This window comes from Hordeum vulgare, chromosome 5H, assembly GCF_904849725.1.
Source record: "Hordeum vulgare subsp. vulgare chromosome 5H, MorexV3_pseudomolecules_assembly, whole genome shotgun sequence".
Lineage (NCBI taxonomy): Eukaryota > Viridiplantae > Streptophyta > Magnoliopsida > Poales > Poaceae > Hordeum > Hordeum vulgare.
This window is the reverse complement of record NC_058522.1, coordinates 549,859,723-549,882,669: the sequence shown is the minus strand read 5'-3', so window position 1 is coordinate 549,882,669 and position 22,947 is coordinate 549,859,723. Positions and strand designations below refer to the sequence as shown.

The 22,947-nt window shown below is 45.6% G+C and overlaps 1 protein-coding gene across 1 annotated transcript; it reads right to left on the bottom strand.

Moving 5' to 3' along the window:
* Positions 1 to 2,316: 2,316 nt before the first annotated feature.
* Positions 2,317 to 20,976, bottom strand: LOC123397246. The gene is made up of 4 exons (XM_045091872.1): positions 20,720 to 20,976; positions 20,372 to 20,648; positions 2,720 to 3,379; positions 2,317 to 2,625 (listed from the first exon to the last, which is right to left on the bottom strand). Exons 1-4 carry the CDS (start codon positions 20,974 to 20,976, stop codon positions 2,317 to 2,319), a joined length of 1,503 nt encoding a protein of 500 aa, XP_044947807.1.
* Between the last annotated feature and the right edge of the window lie 1,971 nt (positions 20,977 to 22,947).

Below are 22,947 nucleotides of genomic sequence, written 5' to 3'. Positions count from 1 at the left end.
AGCCACACGTAAGGCATATGAATAGTAAGCTTCAAATGTGATAGACATAAAAAGTGTGACAAGATTTACTAAGGCAAAATAAAGTGTGGCTAAGTATTGGAAACAACTCAAACAAGGAAAATGTGTCAAAAATAATGTGGCACTATGTGACAAGGATAGACAATCCAAACATGCCCTAAGTTTTCTTCCTTCTTTTAAATAAATATTGATCCATTAATTCATTCTAGGTTAGAATAATATTTTTTCTCGCTTTTATTAATTTATGTTCCCATTTTCTTGGTTCTGCTAATATTGCTGGCTCAAATTATTATTCGGCCTAGTCGTTTTTCTGGCTCAAATTGTTATTTCTTCTTTCAGGTAATACCAACCCTATAATTCATTCTATCTTAGATTTTTTTAATGTTTTTGTTTTCTTGCTTGGGCTAATATCGTTGGCTCCAAATTTTTGGCACATTCAAATTGTTTTTAATGAAAAGAGCTTCCTCTCTGATTTCTATATATCAGAAACCACTTGTTATGAGTGTCTTCAAACTCAGGCCTCGGTTTGTGATGAGCTAACACGTATGATACGTCAGTACTGGTGAGGAGTTGAGGATGGAAAGAAGAAAATGCCCTGGATGATTTGACAAATTGAGGCTTCCTAAACCCATGAGGGGAATGGGTTTTAGGGACACGAGGGCTTTTAATGAGGCCTTGTTAGCTAAACAAGCCTGAAGGTTTCTGGACATGCCAGAGAGCTTGTGTGCGTGACTTCTAAAAGTAAAATATTATCCTTCTGGTCAGCTGCTAGATACAGTATTCCTGAGCAATGAATCTGAGGTCTGGAAGGGTATATTGCATGGTCTTGAACTGGTTAAGAAAGGTGTCATATGGCGAGTAGGAAACGGTACACGAATCCATACATGGAGGGACCCTTGGATCCCGCGGCCTTACTCTTTCCGCACACTTACTCCTAAAAGAAATTGTCATTTTAATCGGGTGTCTGATTTCTTGAATGATAATGGTGCATGGAGAGCTAACCGACTAAGTGAGTTCTTTTGGTCAATGGATGTTGAACATATTCTAAAAATTAGAACTTCATCGCGTCAGAGGTGTGATTATCTGTCTTGGTCTCCAAAGAAGAGTGGTATGTTTACAGTGAGAAGCGTATATAAGTTAGCAACATATAATCACAATGCTACTTTTGCCAATGGTGCTTCTAGTACTAATCCATACGGGAATCGAGCCTTATGGAATCATGTTTGGAAATCTGTGGTTCCTCAAAAGATGAAGATTACTGCTTGGAGATGCACGACGGGGACACTGGCAACACAACAATGTAAGAGACACAAACACTTGTCGACAATGTCGACCTGTCCGCTATGCAGTGTTGAGGAGGAGAATTCATGCGTTGATTGCATATACACATGCGAGAATCTTGCGGGATAACATACAGAGAAGATGGCCAATTCGAGAAGACGACCTACTATGAATGGTTCATTGCCGAAGGATGGAGCTGGAGGAGGCGAAGGACGAACGACAGGTGATGGAGGAGGAGGAGCGCGCCCATGCTGCTGTGTTGCCACCGCCACCAGCACAACCCATGCCGGCAGGACAGACGACGGAGGCGCGGGCAACTCCGCTCTGGACCACGACATTCCCATAGGCCGGCCCCGCGCTTACGCTAATCGACCTCACCGGCCCTGACGATGAGGCCGCCGCCTAGGGCTGCCTCATAGTTTTAGTTTTTTTATTTTTAATTAATGTAATCCAGACGCATGGACTCTCGCCACAAATACTTTATATTTTTTTCGCACACCGGCAAAAATGAATCAGACAGCGTTGGGCGCAAGCACCGACTCAAACGATAAAACGGATACCAGTATTCACTAGGCCAACCCAAATGAATAAAAAACAGACAAAATAATCGTCCTTTTGGATCGGACGGTTAGAGTTGCTCTAAGAATTTGAAGAAGGCATCAAAAAGTGAAGGCCGCCTACCGACAAGGCGACAAGGCCATGATACTTTGGGTCTCCATGGTCCTAAAACCAAACGAGACGTACCGAGAGCGAAGGTCAAAACAATTTCATCTCTTTTCTCCATGTCTCCATCTTCCATTCAAAGGAGAAGCCTCTGCACATGTTTTCAGACTACACCTGACAAATTTCTACGCGGAGTGGACAAACAGAACATTACAGTTACAGGAAAGCACATGACCACTGGGTCAAGTTTAACAAAGCCAAATCAATTATCACCAGAACTGAAAAACAACAAACGATTGCACGACCAATCTTCGTCCCAACCTGCTGTAGTCGTCAAGTTGACTGTATGATCTATCACTTGTTGAAAAATTCACTGGTGATGGTACATTCCCTGTGGAGATAGTAATCGGCAACGGTGCACGGGTCTTTGAGATATATGCCACCGTAGACCAATTCATGGCGACACCCCGCAGGAATGGACACCCTATCCTTGATGCTGCTCTTGACGGTGGCAATGGTGTCAGACCTCGCAACCACCACTGTTATGGTCTTGCCCTGGCGGACCTTGACAAAGATCTGCATCTTCTGTTTCTCTAACTTGTTGATAAACACTTTGGTCAGTGCAGTCTTGGAAGTAAGCGCGGTTCGCAGCAGCGCAACAGCCTGCAATACCAACGAATATCATTGGCAAAAGACATCAACAAACTGAATTTAATTACATACTATTAGTTCTACACCAATTTGCGAGCTAAATTACCTCCAGCTTCCCGATGGTAATGTCCATTTCCAGTACCGAAGCCTTGTTTCTCCCCGACCAATACTTCATCACAGACATGGCAGTGGCCTGATGTATAAGCAGATCATCTCCTACAACATACCTTCGAGCCTTGACGATCTCAGGATGGAAGCAATAACATGCTAGCTCTGGCATTGTGTCCTTCCGACACCGACAGTGAAGCGGTCGGCACCGATCGGACATGATGTTGCTCAAAATGTCAAATGGCATAATGCTTGGATCCTGTAATATCACACTAGGGAGGCCACCTGTTAAGCTCCCAGCATTGGTTAGATTGGAAACGCTACTGCAGAGATTGTCAAAGCACCTGCAAAGATGGCAAGTGCCAGCTCCTGTGTGCTTGATCACACAGCTCACACGGTAAGTCAAGAAACCCATGAGAAGGTCCACGAACTCACGGTTGCATTCAGCATACATGACCTTATTTTTGTAGGTGTCGTAGAAAATCTTGATCTTGCTTTCCGGGAAAGAACCTGCGGAATCTTGATCGGACGGTGGAATTTTCTGATGGATGCTCGGTTTCGCAGTAGCATGAGCTGTCTTGCCATCATGTTCATTTGATAGAAACACATCACTGAGCACGGTATCTGATAAAAGGAAGGCCTTCAGCATGAATGAAACCTAAATCATAATTAAGTCCAGATATATTAGAAAAAGGGCCAATAGCTCCTGTGCGACGTCTTTCCTGGTAATTGGAAGCAGTGCGACATCTTTCGATGAAATAGCTCTCGTGTGACGGTTTGCAGGGAGAAAATAGCTCATGGCCACACATGCGATAAAACCTTAGTCAACTAGTCTAATTTACGTTAAGTCATGTCTTACCTAATTTGGGTCCAAATTAATTAGCACCGCATCTCGTGAAACTGCCCGACTAGAACTGTCCGAAACTGCCCGACATCTTCAGCTCCGGCGGCGGCTACGGCGGAGGAGCCCTCTTTCTCGGCGGCGGCGGAGCCCCCTTTCGGTGGCGGCGGCGGCAATGGTGGTGAGTGAATTCGATACTCTAGTCCCAATCCCCTCCGCCTTGTAGATCTGAGCTCTCTGTTTTGCTTGGTGAAATCGATAGAAGGTGAGAGGGGGCGGCGCGGTGAGAGGAGCCCGTGGTCAGGTCGAGAAGGAGCCGCCAGATTCAGCTTCGAACAGGTAATGCGCCTCCCTTCCGCCCATTTGTGAGTGCGATTGAAGGCAATCTTTGCTCTGTCTCACGCTGCCCGTCCGCCTATAACAGAGGGAATGCTGCTGAAACATTTGAATTTGCAATCAATTTCTTTCCATCGACGGCAAAATTAGTTGATAGTAGTATTGAGAACATCCAGAGAGACACAATTGTGAAATGGGAGGTTGATTGTGTAGAAATTGATCCCAATGAGATACAGTCGATGGAAGAGAAGGCAGTGAGGACATTGGTGGAGAAAATTGGGGAAACTGTGCTTTGGGGTCCAGAGCAAGAGGTTTCACTATTACGGTATGATGATTTCAAAGGAGAGTATGTCAGAATTGAAGATGGTGAAGATATTCTTGTTGAAATCGATAGGCAAGAGGGCTGGGCAAGCCTCAGGGCTGAATTTTTTGCTGAGCTCGTTGATCTGAATATTGACTCGAAGGTAGGTTATGTGCCGTCACACTTGGCTATGCAGAAGGCATATGATGATTGGGCTTCGCAGAGGCATATCGTTCCCATTATTACGGATCTAACAGTAATAGCCGATGGGGCTAATGCACATGCAGAAGAGGGAAATGTTAATGTTGTTGATTGGAATGCAGTTGAGTTGGAGGAGCCTACTGATTTGGTCATTGCACCAATTGCTGACACTGAGATGGCCAAACTATTTGGCATTCCAGTCGATGACAGAGATGAGGAGGAGAGGGATGAAGCTAATACAAGTGATAATGATGACAGAGAATTGAGTGATGTAGATGAACAGTTGATGAAAGATGTTGCACATGATGTAGATGATGCACATGATGAAGAGCTAGTGCATGTGTATGACAAAGAAAAACCATGTCATTCGAGTGGGGAAGTTGTGGCCAAACATGGATGAGTTCAGGTTGTCTTTCAAGACTTATGCAGTCAGACATCAGTTTGATGCCAAGACAGTTTGGACTGATAGAAAGAAGTTTTATGCTAAGTGCAGAGGTTTTGATGGTAGTGGTAGGAGGGCTTGCAAGTGGTACATATCTGCTAGTCTGCAGCCTGATGGAAGTACTTTCAGGGTTAACCAAATCCCTAATAAACATACTTGTCTGACAAGTTCACAGAAAAAATCAAGTATGACATCACATATTTGGGTTGCAGAAAAGATAACTCCAATTTTGGCCAAAACACCCAACACTATTGCAAAAAGACTCCAAGTAGACTTGGAAAAGTTGTACCCCATTAAACTGCATTATACCACAGTGTGGAAGGCTAAACAAAGGGCAATGAAGAATTTGTATGGTGATTGGGCAAACACATTTAGGCTGCTTTTCAATTTCAAAGCAGAGGTGGAGAAAAGGTCACCTAGCAGTGTTGTCGAGATAGATACTGAGGTATCAGAGGATGGCAAGGTTTATTTCTCCAAATTTTTTATGGCTTTAAAGCCTTGCATCGATGGCTTCAAAGCAGGATGTCGTCCATATTTGAGCATAGACTCATCATTTTTGACAGGCAAGTGGAATGGTCAGTTGGCAGCATGTAATGCTCTAGATGGACATAACTGGATGTTTCCAGTTGCTATTGGCTTGTTTCAGTCAGAGACAGAGGCTTCATGGACATGGTTCATGATGCAGTTGAAAAGATGCTTAGGGCCAGTGTCACCTTTGGCAATACACACAGATGCATGCAAAGGTCTAGAAAATGCAGTTAAAAATGTGTTCCCACATGCTGAGCAAAGGGAGTGCTTCGGCCATTTGTGGATGAATTTGATCAAAAAATTTAGAGGAGATGAATTTGGGAGAATGTGGCCAGCAGCAAGATCTTACACTAAACAGACACATTCATATCATCTTAGTAAGGTAATGACAACATGTGAGGAGTTTGGTACATGGTTGAACACCTACCATTCTTTATTATGGTATAGGTCAGGATTCAACACTGCCATCAAGTGTGACCATATCAACAACAATTTGGCAGAAAGTTTCAACAATAAGGTGAAGTAGCTAAAAGATTTGCCTGTGCATGACATGGTTGATCAAATCAGGATCATGCTCATGCGGCTGTGGGAATTGAGAAAAAAGATTGCTGATTGTCTGCAAGGTGATAAACTTCTAGCAGTGGTGCAACAGGTGGTCAACAGAAGCAGATGTCTTACACATTTGTGTGTTGAAAAATCATCACTGTGGGGTGCTGAAGTTAGAGATAACAAGACTGGAAGGAGGCATGTTGTTAACACTGAATTGCATGATTGCAGTTGCCTCGAATGGCAGGCCACTGGTAAACCATGTGATCATGCCATTCTATTCTTAGCCGGCCAAACAAAGATAAATATGCATCCATATCTCCATGAGTATTATTCGGTAGCAAAATTCAGAGTTGCATATGCAACTCCAATTCCACCTCTTACAGATCAGGAACAGTGGCCAGAAGTGCCTCTTGAATATTCCATGTGTCCTCCTCTAACAAAAAGAAAGGCAGGCAGACCTAAACAGAGTAGACTCAAAGCATGGTTTGAAAAAGGTGGGAGTAGTAAGAAGGGCAAGAAGAACAAGAAAGATGCAAAGCCAAAAAGGGCTCAAAAGGGTAACAAAAACATATGCAAAAGGTGCCAAATACTTGGGCACAGAGAGGGAACCATACTATGCATTTTCTCTCCTCCTAATCCGAGAAAGTATGTGCTTGTTTATTTGTGTTTGTTCATATTCTGATTTTGTTTAAATTATAAATATGTGGCATGTTTTGTTGTTTTCAGGAGGAAGCTTCCAAGTCAGCCTATTGTTGTTGAACAGTGTTGGCCAACAAAAAGAGCAAGAGTGAGTGGCAGCAGAAGGCAAACAAGTCAGTGGATGGAACAGTTTGGTGCTGCAAGTGACGAAATTGAAGCTGTGCACACTGTCGAAACTGTCGAAACTGAAGCTGTGCACACTGTCGAAACTGAAGTTGTCCACACTGTCGAAACTGAAACTGAAGTTGTGCACAATGTCGAAACTGAAGTTGTGCACACTGTCGAAACTGAAACTGAAGCTGTGCACACTGTCAAAACTGTCGAAACCGAAGCTGATGTCGAGTTTCATGAGGCGATAGCATCGAGTCCAGTGAAGAAAACCAAGATGATCAGTGAACTTGTGTGTGTGCAGTGCAACCAAAAACAAGAAATGCCAAGGCGAAGAAGGGTACACGGCGTGGTCGAAAGAGATAGAACTGTTGATCATTTGAAATTTATAGCATGTAGTAAAATTTGTTGGGCACTATGTGCCCATATACCCACATGTTTCCATCAAAACTTGTTTGATTATTATTGTTTTCAAACTGAATTTCAAATTTGATGAAAAATAAAAATTTCGGTTTAAATTCAAATTTGGAGTAAGTTGAACTTTTGACTCGGGTATGATGTTTTAATGCTACCACAACAACTCAAATATGGTTGCTATGTCATCATTTTGAGCTCTTTTGTTAAGTTAGAGCCATAGTCATGAAAAATGTGTGACAAACGACCTCATAAGGTAGGGTAAACGTCATCTTCTTAAAGGCATTTTCCTGCAATTGTATATATACCATGTTTATATATTTTTTTGATTGCTATGCAACATAATAGGACTATGGGCAGAAGTTTTGATTTTTTTTGAATTATTTGTGCTCATTTGAAAAATAGTCAACTTTTTCACAAAAACATTGACCGACTCAAAATCAAAGTTTATATTTTTTTTGCTAAGTATGTGATGTAAAATGACAATGTGTGCTGGTTTTATTTATTTTTTTATTTTTTTGAATTAATTATGTTCAACCCTAGCTCATTTCGTCGATATCGTGAACGTGTGAATTTTGGTTTTAAACTTTGCATATAACAAGTTTCCATTTTTTTATAGCAACTCAATTGAATAAGTACACAATGTGCGCTGGTTTTGTATTTTTTGAATTACTTATGATCTACCCTAGATCATTTCATCAATAACATGAATTGTGTGAATCTTTTTCATTTAAACATGGATATAACATGAATCAATTTTTTTATAGCAACGTAGTTGCATCAGTAGATATGGGAGAAAGTTTCATATTTTTTTGTTTTTTTTTGAATTTTTTGTGCTCAACCCTAGCTCACTGCAACACTAAACCCCATAACCCCGGAAACCCCATCCGAAACCCCGCCATGTTTATAGCCGTCGATCATTGCTGAGTCAGCGGTTGGATCTGACCCCGCCATGTTTTTGATCCGCCCGTGATCCGCGTGTGCTGATTGGCTGGCGAGCGGGGGTTTGGATCGAGGGCCCGAGTGAGGGCCTGTCCGTTGGATTTAGTCAGTTCGGTGAAGATCCGACGATTGGAAATGAATCAGTGCATGGATGTGGCGTACACGCCTCTGACTTCGTGTGCTTCTTTGTTTCATGACACGCGTCGGTTTTTCTGCATGCATGCACGCGTCGCATCAGAGCCATTAGCAGCGCATCGAGGACCGCAGTCTGAATGGGCTCTGAATATGAGGGGGGCGTGCTCGACGCGGTGCACCGACGAAAGTCTGAACGGCGGGCGTGCTCGACGCAGTCCTCGAAGCAGTGTGTGAATCGGCGACGCACCCTTTGATCCAATAGGCAAATGCAAATGGGCGGCATCCATTAATTGCTGCAACTGAATCGACGAACCGCAACCGACGCAGCCCAAAACCTGCTATTTAACCCTCCTCTGCCCCGTGCACATCTTCATCTTCCTCCTTGCCCTCCTCACATCCAAGCAACCGCAAGCCCCGGCATGGAGTTCCACGGCCCGACGTTCCAAGCGCCCGGCACCAGGCCGGAAAGGATGTACCCCGCTGGGGTCGTCGTGGAGAACCAGCTCCGGGTTTGGGCCATGTCGCGCTGGCGGGGTGGACGGGAGTTCGCGGGGCTCTTCCTTCGCGCCCTTTGTCGCCACCTCCCTGTGGGAACTCCGCAGATGTTCACCATCGACGAGTCTCGCATGGGAGGAACGGGCATGATCGTGCGCTTCCGCAACCCTTACGACGCGTATCACCTCCTCGGCCGTGTCTGGTTTGGCGGGTGCGAGTTCATCTGCTTCACCACCTACAACATCTTCACCGACCTCGACAGCATCTGTCCCAACGAGCACGCCATGAACACCCTCCCCTACAACCTCCCGCCGGCCGACGACGAGGAGTGAAGACGCGCGCCCATCGCCCCTCCATGCCGGGTTTATCGTAGTTTAATCTTTCTTATCTATCGTATCTGTAATGTTAAACACTATCTTATTTGTAAGTTTATTGTAATCGCCCGTACTATTGTGCCCTACGTACTGTTGTGCCAGTTTATGTGATGCCCGTGCCTGTTTATATCGGGCCCGTTTATATCTTTTCTATGTTGTGCACATCTATGTGTTTATCTGGGGCTATCTGTCAGTTTATATATTTATCAGTGACCGTGACGCAGTGCACCAGGTATTGGGCTGATCCTTTCTTCTCACCATTCATGGTTCTGTGTTTATCTTGTCACCATTCACCAGGAACTAATCTCTCGTTTGGTTGACCCAGGAGCAGCAGGGCCCGGAGCAGCAAGGCAGCAATGGAGGGGGGGACAATGGAGCGCAGCCGCAGCGACCAAGGGGCTCCGGTTTGGCAGCCAGAACCTGTTCCAGCCGGGCCCATTCCAGCCAGAACAGGCGATTCTGCAGAAAAGAACAACGAGTAAGGGCCAGAAAAGAAGCAGACAGAACCTGTTCCAACCACTGTTCCACGCATCACACGCGTTTGTTGGTGAACATAGCATAAATTCAAAAAAATTCCTACGCATGTTCAGATCTTCCTATGGAGAGACCAGCAACGAGAGAGGGGTAAGAGCATCTTCGTACCTTTGAAGATCGCTAAGCGGAAGCGTTGCTAGAACGTGGTTGATGGAGTCGTACTCGCAGCGATTCCGATCTAGTGCCGAACAACGACACCTTCGCGTTCAACACACGTGTAGCCCGGTGACGTCTCCCGCACCTTGATCCAGCAAGGAGGAGGGAAAGGTTGGGGAAGAAGACCAGCAACATGACGGCGTGGTGTTGGTGGAGAGACGAGGTCTCCCGGCAGGGCTTCGCCAAGCGCCGGCAGAGAGGAGGAGGGAGAGGAGCAGGGCTGCGCCAAGAGAGAGAGAGATTCAACCGTGTCTAAAACAGCCCCGAACCTCATCTATATATAGGGGGAGAGGGAGGGGGCGCAGCCCTTAGGGTTCCCACCCCTAAGGCGTGCGGCAGCCCTTAGATGGGAGAGGGGTGGTGGCCAGGGCAAGGGGGAGGGGTGGCGCACCCCTCTGGTGGGCCTAAGGCCCACCTTAGTTAGGGTTCCCCCCTTCCCCTTTTTTCTGGTGCACATGGGCTGGGTGGGGGGCGCACCAGCCCACTTAAGGGCTGGTTCCCTTCCCCACTTAGCCCATCTAGCCTCCCGGGGTCGTCACCCCCTTTCGGTGGTCCCCCGGGACAACCTCCCGTGGTCCCGGTGGTCCCGGTACGTTACCGGTGATGCCCGAAACACTTCCGGTGTCCGAAACCATCCGTCCTATATATCAATCTTTACCTCCGGACCATTCCGGAGCTCCTCGTGACGTCCGGGATCTCATCCGGGACTCCAAACAACTTTCGGTAATCTCGTATAACAATTCCCTATAACCCTAGCGTCATCGAACCTTAAGTGTGTAGACCCTACGGGTTCGGGAGACAGGCAGACATGACCGAGACACCTCTCTGGCCAATAACCATCAGCGGGGTCTGGATACCCATGGTGGCTCCCACTAGCTCCACGGTGATCTCATCGGATGAACCACGATGTCAAGTATTCAATCAATCCCGTATACGATTCCCTTTGTCTGTCGGTATAGAACTTGCCCGAGATTCGATCGTCGGTATACCTATACCTTGTTCAATATCGTTACCGGTAAGTCTCTTTACTCGTTCCGTAGCACGTCATCGTGTGACTAACTCCTTAGTCACATTGAGCTCATGATGATGTTCTACCGAGTGGGCCCAGAGATACCTCTCCGTCACACGGAGTGACAAATCCCGATCTCGATTCGTGCCAACCCAACAGACACTTTCGGAGGTACCCGTAGTGCACCTTTATAGTCACCCAGTTACGTTGTGACGTTTGATACACCCAAAGCACTCCTACGGTATCCGGGAGTTGCACAATCTCACGGTCGAAGGAAAAGATACTTGACATTAGAAAAGCATTAGCATACGAACAATACGATCTAGTGCTAGGCTTAGGATTGCGTCTTGTCCACCACATCATTCTCCCAATGATGTGATCCCGTTATCAATGACATCCAATGTCCATGATCAGGAAACCATGATCATCTATTGACTAACGAGCTAGCCAACTAGAGGCTTGCTAGGGACACATTGTGATCTATTCATTCACACATGTATTACTGTTTCCTGTTAATACAATTATAGCATGAACGATAGACGATTATCATGAACAAGGAAATATGATAACAACCATTTTATTATTGCCTCTAGGGCATATTTCCAACAGTCTCCCACTTGCACTAAAGTCAATAATCTAGTTACATTGTGATGTATCGAACACCCATAGCATTATGGTGCTGATCATGTTTTGCTCGTGGAAGAGGTTTAGTCAACGGGTCTGCAATATTCAGATCCGTGTGTACTTTACAAATATCTATCACTCCACTCTGGACATGGTCCTGGATGGAGTTGTAGCGGCGCTTGATGTGCTTTGTCTTCCGGTGAAACCTGGGCTCCTTGGCTATGGCAATGGCTCCAGTGTTATCACAGAAGAGTGTCATAGGACCCGACGCGCTTGGAACCACTCCAAGGTCGGTGATGAGCTCCTTCATACAAATTCCTTCATGAGCCGCTTCTGAAGCAGCTATGTACTCCGCTTCACATGTAGATGCTGCCACGACTTCTTGCTTGCTGCTGCACCAGCTCACTGCCCCACCATTCAACACATATACGTATCCGGTTTGTGACTTAGAGTCATCCGGATCTGTGTCGAAGCTAGCGTCGACGTAACCCTTTACGACGAGCTCTTCGTCACCTCCATAAACGAGAAACATTTCCTTAGTCCTTTTCAGGTACTTAAGGATATTCTTGACCGCTGTCCAGTGTTCCGCACCGGGATTACTTTGGTACCTCCCTACCAAGCTTATCGCAAGGTTTATATCAGGTCTGGTACACAGCATGGCATACATTAGAGAGCCCACGGCTGAAGCGTAGGGGACAGAACTCATCTTCTCTCTATCTGCTGCCGTGGTCGGCGACTGAGTCTTACTCAATCTCATACCTTGCAAAACTGGCAAGAACCCTTTCTTTGAGTTTTCCATATTGAACTTCTTCAGTATCTTGTCAAGGTATGTACTTTGCGAAAGACCTATAAGGCGTCTCGATCTATCTCTATAGATCTTGATGCCTAATATGTATGCAGCTTCTCCAAGGTCCTTCATTGAAAAACTCTTGTTCAAATAGGCCTTTATGCTCTCCAACATCTCTATATCATTCCCCATCAATAATATGTCATCCACATATAGTACGAGGAAAGCTACAGAGCTCCCACTCACTTTCTTGTACAAACAGGCTTCTCCGTAAACCTGTATGAACCCAAACGCTTTAATCACCTCATTAAAGCGAATGTTTCAACTCCGAGATGCTTGCACCAGCCCATAGATGGAGCGCTGGAGCTTGCATACTTTGTTAGCACCTTTAGGATCGACAAAACCTTCTGGTTGCATCATATACAACTCTTCCTTAAGATTCCCGTTAAAGAACGTTGTTTTGACGTCCATTTGCCAAATTTCATAATCATAAAAGGCGGCAATTGCTAACATGATTCGGACTGATTTCAGCTTCGCTACGGGAAAGAAAGTCTCTTCGTAGTCAATTCCTTGAATTTGTTGAAAACCCTTTGCGACAAGTCAAGCTTTGTAAACGGTTACATTACCGTTTGCATCAGTCTTCTTCTTGAAATCCATTTATTTTCTATGGCTCGCCGGTCATCGGGCAAGTGCACCAAAGTCCATACTTTGTTCTCATACATGGATCCTATCTCGGATTTCATGGCTTCAAGCCATTTGTTGGAATCTGGGCCCGCCATTGCTTCTTCATAGTTCGAAGGTTCACCGTTGTCTAACAACATGATTTCCATCACAGGGTTGCCGTACCACTCTGGTGCGGAGCGTACCCTTGTGGACCTTCAAGGTTCAGTAGTAACTTGATCCGAAGCTTCATGATCATTATCATTAACTTCCTCTTCAGTTGGTGTAGGCGCCACAGGAACAACTTCCCGCGCTGCGCTACTATCCTGTTCGAGAGGGGGTGTAATTACCTCATCAAGTTCTACCTTCCTCCCACTTACTTGTTTCGAGAGAAACTCTTTCTCCAGAAAGGATCCATTCTTGGCAACAAAGGTTTTACCTTCGGATCTAAGATAGAAGGTATACCCAACAGTTTCCTTAGGGTATCCTATGAATACGCATTTCTCCGCTTTGGGTTCGAGCTTTTCTGGTTAAAGTTTCTTCACATAAGCATTGCAGCCCCAAACTTTAAGAAACGACAACTTAGGTTTCTTGCCAAACCATAGTTCATACGGTGTCGTCTCAACGGATTTAGACGGTGCCCTATTTAAAGTGAATGCTGCAGTTTCTAATGCGTATCCCCAAAATGATAGCGGTAAGTCGGTGAGAGACATCATAGATCGTACCATATCTAATAAAGTGCGATTACGACGTTCAGACACTCCGTTGCGCTGCGGTGTGCCAGGCGGCGTCAGTTGTGAAACGATTCCACACTTCCTTAGGTGTGTGCCAAACTCGTGACTCAAATATTCTCCTCCATGATCGGATCGTAGACATTTAATTTTTCTGTCACGTTGATTCTCAACCTCACTCTGAAATTCCTTGAACTTTTCAAACGTCTCAGATTTGTGCTTCATCAAGTAGATATACCCATACCTACTCAAATCATCGGTGAGAGTGAGAACATAACGATAACCACCGCGAGCTTCAACGTTCATTGGACCACACACATCAGTATGTATTATTTCCAATAAGTCGGTTGCTCTCTCCATTATTCCTGAGAATGGAGTCTTAGTCATCTTGCCCATGAGGCACGGTTCGCATGTGTCAAATGATTCAAAGTCAAGAGACTCTAATAGTCCATCAGTATGGAGCTTCTTCATGCGTTTAACGCCGATATGACCAAGACGGCAGTGCCACAAGTATGTGGGACTATCATTATCAACTTTGCATATTTTGGTACTCACACTATGAAACGTCACGATCGAGATTCATCAAGAATAAACAATTCACCAGCGGAGCATGACCATAAAACATATCACTCATATAAATAGAACAACCATTATTCTCTGACTTAAATGAGTAGCCGTCTCGCATTAAGCAAGACCCTGATACAATGTTCATGCTTAAAGCTGGTACTAAATAACAATTATTAAGGTTTAAAACTAATCCCGACGGTAGATGTAGAGGTAGCGTGCCGACGGCGATCACATCGACCTTTGAACCATTCTCGACGCGCATCGTCACCTCGTCCTTGGCCAGTCTCCGCTTATTCCGCAGTTCCTGCTTTGAGTTGCAAATGTGAGCAACAGCACCGGTATCAAATACCCAGGAGCTACTACGAGCGCTGGTAAGGTACACATCAATAACATGTATATCACATATACCTTTAACGTTGCCGGCCTTCTTGTCCGCTAAGTATTTGGGGTAGTTCCGCTTTCAGTGACCTTTTCCCTTGCAGTAGAAGCACTCAGTCTCAGGCTTGGGTCCGTTCTTTTTCTTCTTCCCGGCATCTGGCTTACCGGGCGCGGCAAAAGCTTTGCCGTCTTTCTTGAAGTTCTTCTTACCCCTGCCTTTCTTGAAACTAGTGGTCTTGTTGACCATCAACACTTGATGCTCCTTCTTGATTTCTACTTCTGCAGACTTGAGCATCGAGTACAACTCGGGAATGGTTTTCTCCATCCCTTGCATGTTGTAGTTAAGCACAAAGCCTTTGTAGCTTGGTGGGAGAGACTGGAGGATTCTGTCAATGATGGCATCATCCGGAAGTTCGACTCCAAGTGAAGTCAGACGACCGTGTAACCCAGACATTTTGAGTATGTGCTCACTGACAGAATTGTTCTCCTCCATCTTACAGCTGAAAAACTTGTCGGAGACTTCATATCTCTCGACACGGGCATGAGCTTGAAAAACTAGCTTCAGCTCTTGGAACATCTCATATGCCCCGTGTTGCTCAAAACGTCTTTGGAGCCCCGTTTCTAAACTGTATAACATGCCACACCTGACCAGAGAGTAGTCATCACTCCGCGCTTGCCAGACGTTTAGAATGTCCTGGGCTGCTGCGGGAGCGGGAGGGTCACCTAGTGGCGCATTAAGGACATAAGCCTTTTTAGCTGCTTCAAGGATGAGCTTCAGGTTGCGAACCCAGTCCGCATAGTTGCTACCATCATCTTTCAGCTTGTTTTTCTCTAGGAATGCGTTGAAGTTGAGGTTGACGTTGGACATCTACAATATTTGTAAAGACAACTTTTAGACTAAGTTCATGACAATTAAGTTCATTTAATCAAATTAAGTATGAACTCCCACTTAAATCGACATCCCTCTAGTCATCTAAGTGATACATGATCCATGTTGACTAACCCGTGTCCGATCATCACGTGAGGCGGACTAGTCACCATGGTGAGCAACTTCATGCTGATCGTATTCAACCATACGACTCATGTTCGACCTTTTGGTCTCTTGTATTCGAGGTCATGTCTGTACATGCTAAGCTCGTCGAGTCAACCTAGGTGTTTCGCGTGTGTAAATCTGGCTTACACCCGTTGTATGTGAACGTTAGAATCTATCACACCCGATCATCACGTGGTGCTTCGAGACAACGAACCTTCGCAACGGTGCACACTTAGGGGAATACGTTCTCGAAATTTTAAGAGGGATCATCTTATTATGCTACCGTCGTTTTAAGCAATAAGATGTAAAACATGATAAACATCACAATGCAATCATATAGTGACATGATATGGCCATTATCATCTTTGCTCTTTCGATCTCCATCTTCAGGCATCGCATGATCATCATCGTCACCGGCGTGACACCATGATCTCCATCATCATGATCTCCATCATCGTGTCTCCATGAAGTCGTCACGCCAACTACTACTATCACTACTACTATGGCTAACCGTTAGCAATGAAGTAAAATAGTAAGCACAAGGCGTTGCATCTCATACAATAAATTAAGACAACTCCTATGGCTCCTGCCGGTTGTCATACTCATCGACATGCAAGTCTTGAAACCTATTACAATAACATGATCATCTCATACATCATACATGCAACATCACAACTTTGGCCATATCACATCACATGTCAAACCCTGCAAAAACAAGTTAGACGTCCTCTAATTGTTGTTGCAAGTTTTTACGTCGCTGAATTGGGTTTCTAGCAAGAACGCCTTCTTACCTACGTGACAGCCACAACGATGATATGCCAAAGCTATTTACCCTTCATAAGGACCCTTTTCATCAAATCCAATCCGACTAGAGTAGGAGAGACAGACACCCGCTAGCCACCTTTATGCACGATGTGCATGTCTGTCGGTGGAACCAGTCTCACGTAAGCGTACGTGTAAGGTCGGTCCGGGCCGCTTCATCCCACAATACCGCCGGAAAAGAATAAGACTAGTAACGGCAAGAAAATTGACAAACATCGCCCACAACTTTTGTGTTCTACTCGTGCATAGAATCTACGCATAGAAAACCTGGCTCGGATGCCACTGTAGGTGAACGTAGCATAAATTCAAAAAATTTCCTACGCATGTTCAGATCTTCCTATGGAGAGACCAGGAGCAGCAGGGCCCGGAGCAGCAAGGCAGCAATGGAGGGGGGGACAATGGAGCGCAGCCGCAGCGACCAAGGGGCTCCGGTTTGGCAGCCAGAACCTGTTCCAGCCGGGCCCATTCCAGCCAGAACAGGCGATTCTGCAGAAAAGAACAACGAGTAAGGGCCAGAAAAGAAGCAGACAGAACCTGTTCCAACCACTGTTCCACGCATCACACGCGTTTGTTGGTGAACATAGCATAAATTCAAAAAAATTCCTACGCATGTTCAGATCTTCCTATGGAGAGACCAGCAACGAGAGAGGGGTAAGAGCATCTTCGTACCTTTGAAGATCGCTAAGCGGAAGCGTTGCTAGAACGTGGTTGATGGAGTCGTACTCGCAGCGATTCCGATCTAGTGCCGAACAACGACACCTTCGCGTTCAACACACGTGTAGCCCGGTGACGTCTCCCGCACCTTGATCCAGCAAGGAGGAGGGAAAGGTTGGGGAAGAAGACCAGCAACATGACGGCGTGGTGTTGGTGGAGAGACGAGGTCTCCCGGCAGGGCTTCGCCAAGCGCCGGCAGAGAGGAGGAGGGAGAGGAGCAGGGCTGCGCCAAGAGAGAGAGAGATTCAACCGTGTCTAAAACAGCCCCGAACCTCATCTATATATAGGGGGAGAGGGAGGGGGCGCAGCCCTTAGGGTTCCCACCCCTAAGGGGTGCGGCAGCCCTTAGATGGGAGAGGGGTGGCGGCCAGGGCAAGGGGGAGGGGTGGCGCACCCCTCTGGTGGGCCTAAGGCCCACCTTAGTTAGGGTTCCCCCCTTCCCCTTTTTTCTGGTGCACATGGGCTGGGTGGGGGGTGCACCAGCCCACTTAAGGGCTGGTTCCCTTCCCCACTTAGCCCATCTAGCCTCCCGGGGTCGTCACCCCCTTTCGGTGGTCCCCCGGGACAACCTCCCGTGGTCCCGGTGGTCCCGGTACGTTACTGGTGATGCCCGAAACACTTCCGGTGTCCGAAACCATCCGTCCTATATATCAATCTTTACCTCCGGACCATTCCGGAGCTCCTCGTGACGTCCGGGATCTCATCCGGGACTCCAAACAACTTTCGGTAATCTCGTATAACAATTCCCTATAACCCTAGCGTCATCGAACCTTAAGTGTGTAGACCCTACGGGTTCGGGAGACAGGCAGACATGACCGAGACACCTCTCTGGCCAATAACCATCAGCGGGGTCTGGATACCCATGGTGGCTCCCACTAGCTCCACGGTGATCTCATCGGATGAACCACGATGTCAAGGATTCAATCAATCCCGTATACGATTCCCTTTGTCTGTCGGTATAGAACTTGCCCGAGATTCGATCGTCGGTATACCTATACCTTGTTCAATATCGTTACCGGTAAGTCTCTTTACTCGTTCCGTAGCACATCATCGTGTGACTAACTCCTTAGTCACATTGAGCTCATGATGATGTTCTACCGAGTGGGCCCAGAGATACCTCTCCGTCACACGGAGTGACAAATCCCGATCTCGATTCGTGTCAACCCAACAGACACTTTCGGAGGTACCCGTAGTGCACCTTTATAGTCACCCAGTTACGTTGTGACGTTTGATACACCCAAAGCACTCCTACGGTATCCGGGAGTTGCACAATCTCACGGTCGAAGGAAAAGATACTTGACATTAGAAAAGCATTAGCATACGAACAATACGATCTAGTGCTAGGCTTAGGATTGCGTCTTGTCCACCACATCATTCTCCCAATGATGTGATCCCGTTATCAATGACATCCAATGTCCATGATCAGGAAACCATGATCATCTATTGACTAACGAGCTAGCCAACTAGAGGCTTGCTAGGGACACATTGTGATCTATTCATTCACACATGTATTACTGTTTCCTGTTAATACAATTATAGCATGAACGATAGACGATTATCATGAACAAGGAAATATGATAACAACCATTTTATTATTGCCCCTAGGGCATATTTCCAACAGCGTTCTCAAGCGAGTAAGCCCCAGAAAAGGAGCAGTGAGAAGACGTGCCTGACGTTCCTCACGTGTAGTTGCCCCGTGTAGTACGGGCCCGTGTAGTACTTGCTCTGTAGATTTTACACTTGTATCTTGCAGGCCGCTTAGGCCATGTTTGTAAATAATACAAATCAGATTAGATGTTCAACCATGTTAAGATAAATGAACTTGGATTGTTGTATATAATCCGTTGTTTTTATTTCCTATTGAAAATCATACATGACCAGTCAAATAATTTTGGGCCTGGTTATTCGTATTGAAATCAGTAGTACCTTTTGTAAATTACACCTTTGGGCCTGGTTATAATCCGTCGTTTTTATTTTGGGCCCAATATCTATTCGTCAGCCCACGAATAATTTTTTTATACTGAAACTGAACTTTCTTTGGTCTCGCACTCGGCAGCCCAATTTTGTTTTTTTACTGCAAACTGAATTTGGGTGTGTATTCTGTTAAGAACAAAAAACAGAGGAAACACAACATGAAAACTGAATAATTTATGTTCCAAACTGCTGATTCATTTAAGATACATGAACTTGTCATGGCACACAGATCACATCATCTACACTGGACAGACCTAAATGCCCCCTGTAATGACGATACATAGCAAGTAAAACATAAACAGAGCAATGCCACAGCAATAAAAAAACACTGCCATGATATTTGCTTGCTTCTGCAAATCGATCATCTCCCTTTGATTTTTCTTTATCTTCTTCAGTTCATCGGTCAGTTCAGACTCCAAGTACCTCGCCATCGGCACAACTCTGCCCGCCTCTCTGTCCAAGCTCCCCCAATTCTCCATCTGCGGCACCCCGCCCAAATTGAGCTCCCAGGTTGCGGCCACGCTAGAATCAATGTAGCCCTCAGATTTAATCCTGTGAACATATTCATCAATCCACTCGAAATGTGTGCATTTGTTCAGGATCTGCAAACCACAAAATAAACCCTAAATCTCAAATTCGAGGAGAAAAAACAAAATATAAAGAAATCAAAGCAAACAACAGCGAAAGAACGGGCTTAGTACCGAGATCTAACCTTGCCATCCCTTCCTGCCATTGCTTTGCTCAAGCATTTCACAAACTCCCGCCCAATATTGCCATTCTCATCCGTCTTAGTCACCAACCGTTTGAGAGGCTCTGGGCGTGGGCAGTTAGGGCACCTTGTGAGCATCACTGGACCATACTGACGCCAGTTTGATTGCGTGGCCGAGGAGGTGAACATTTGCACTAGATCGCCGGAGACCCGAGGAAGAAGAAGAATGGGGAAAGGGGAAAGCAATGGGCGGCGGCGGACGGACGGGCACGGGCGGAATCGCTTCTAGCCGCGAGGAGGTAGGTCCCGCGCTTACTGGACAAGTGGTGGGTCCTGCGCTTACATGGATACGTTGTGGGTCCAACCCATAACAGCTAATAAGGATATCAGTTCAGCTTAAGGACCATGTCGCACAGGAGCTATTTACTCGCTCAAAAGGGTCGCTGCCGAACCATTCTATCGAACAACGTCTCATTCCATCCAATTCCCAAGAAAGACGTCGCACAGTAACAATTTCGTATTGTACAACAGTTAATTAATATGGATAGGAGGAAGTAGTATTCTACTGATTAAATCGATCATCTTACATTAAGCCAGCTGACGGTCACTTCGAGCTCCTCAAAGCCATGGGCGATTCCATTAGAACCGAACGCCTGAGGCAGCGACTGTATGATCCTGGTAGATGCGGGCTTGATTGTCATGTCATCACTGATCACAAACCGTCTCGTGCGACGTGCAAACGTCTCTTTTATGCTCACTACTTGCTCGCAGTCGTAGACATGCAAAACTCTGGCCGTGACTAGGCAACACTTGCAGGCCGTGTCGAGGGCTTTGTTGCAGTACTTTTTAGCTGACTTACAGCCCCTGACAATGAGATTTAATTAGTCAAGAAATCAAGAAGAATAACTGAAATGACACTTGGTACTACTACATACTGGAGCTCATCGTCGTGAGCAGGCGTGAGAAGCATGCCATGGCAGGCCTCGACCTTGAGCAGACGGCTGTTCCTGAGGCGGTCGACGCTGTCGCAGAGGTTGGAGAGGCACCCGGGAGATGCTGCGCAGGACTGGAGGGCGGAGAGCGGCAGCGTGAGGAAGGAGAGGAAGACGTCGACGAAGTCGGAGCGGGCGTCGGCGAACACCACGCGATTCCGCGACCTGTCCACGGCGAGCTTGATCTTGATGCCGGCCATAGCTCAGGTAGAGTCCAAGGGGCGAGACGACGGAATGCTGGTAACGTCTTGCGCCTTGCGGCGTGTTTAAGTACCGAAGGAAACGAGGAGATCACACACGCACGCATGGGGAGTTGAGCTAGTGATTAAGTGTGACGTCTTGGGAGCTTGGAGAGCCGCCATGCGTAATCAAGATTCAAGAGTGGTCGCCGAATCCGATGAGGCCAACCTCGAACTGCGGACAGGTTAACCGTTGTAAAGTTGCCAGGTCTCGTCTCCGATTACATGATGAGCATTTTTTTTTTCTCATCTCGTTACTATTTTTGTTCGTTAATATTTTTCAGTTTGTCGATTTTGTTTCTCGAGAAAACCTTTTTTTTTTCTATTTCATGTTCGTATGCCCATGGGCACAATTATCGCAACTTGCATACGGTGTTGAAAACCATTCAAACTTGACGTGGATGCCCATAATGGCTATGGCCAACCTTATTGCAAAAGTTAAGGTCGTTTCAAAGATATCCAAAAATTGACCATGTTGAAGGGAGGATGTCCCTGTATGAGAGCACGTTCTTTCTTGACATCCTTAAAATGATCTTAATTTTTTTCGTGGACTTGTATGACCAATTCAAGGTACCATGTTAGGTTATTTTGGTTTTCAATAAATATCGAATTTTTTGAAGTTTTCTCTGTGAAAAAAAGACCGATAAATGTCCGGACGTTTCACAACTTGCATTCGGTGTCAGAAACCGTTCAAAACTAGCATGTATTCCTACCATGGCCATGCCCGCCTTCGTGCAAACGTTTGGTTCTTTTCATGACATGCAAAACTAGTCTATGTTCAATAGAGGGTAGGTTAGAAGGCTCCGTTTGAGAGCACATTTGTATTTTGACATCTTTGAAATGGCCTAGTTTTTTTCATGGCCTTGTATGACCAATTCAAAGTACCATGCCAACTTCTTTGAGTTTTTCACAAGTTTTACATTGTCTGGAGCTTTTTCAGTGAAAAAAGGTCAATAAATGGCCACATGGTGTCGAAAGTCGTTCACACCAGATATGAACGCGTAACATGGACATGCCCACCAGCTTGTAGAAGTTGGGATCGGTCTTGAGATTTCCAAAAAATACGATGTTCGACGAAGTGTGTTCGGGTAGCGAGAAGGGTCTGTTGGGAGAACCTCGTTTCTCGACATCCCTTAAATGACCCCAATTATTTCATTGCCACGCATGACCAACTCAAGGCACCATGCCAAGTTTTTTGAGTTTTTGACAAGTTTTGCATTTTCTCGAATTTTCTTTTAAAAATACCGATAAATGGTCAGACATGTTGCAACTTTTATAGGATGTCGAAGGTCGTTCAAACTTCAAACTAAGCATGTATGCTTACTAGGGCATGTCCGTCTGCTTGCAAAAGTTGTGATCATTTTAAAAATGTCCAAAATAGACCATATGCAATGGATGGAGCTTGGGTAGGGCGAAAAGGGACCGTTGGACTTGGACAGGAGATCGCTTTTCGACATCCATCAAATGGCCTTAAAAAAAATTCGCCAGCTTCTATGACCAACATTTTGCATTTTTTGGAGTTTTCACGGTGAAAAAGAAACGATAAATAACTGGACATGCGACAACATGCAAATGGTGTTGGAAGTCGTTCAAACATGGCATGGATGCCTCATATGTCCGAGCCATACTTCTGCAAAATTTTGGGGTCATTTTCCATAGTCCAAAAAAAACCAGCAATTGAGATGAGTGTGCTAGACTAGACTAGACGTGTGCATCCGTGAGTGTTTATTTTTAGATAATTTGGATGCTTCGGTTGTTTACAATTTCCGTAATTATCAATCAAAACGATATACTCTTATATCCTAACCATTTCTGAAAAATTATCAACAATTTTGGAATTTTGAACTGTGTATGCAAATTTTATAGGCTCGAACATTTTTTTTTAAATGTTAATAAAATCCCAAAAATCGATGGTAAACACAAAATGCAAAA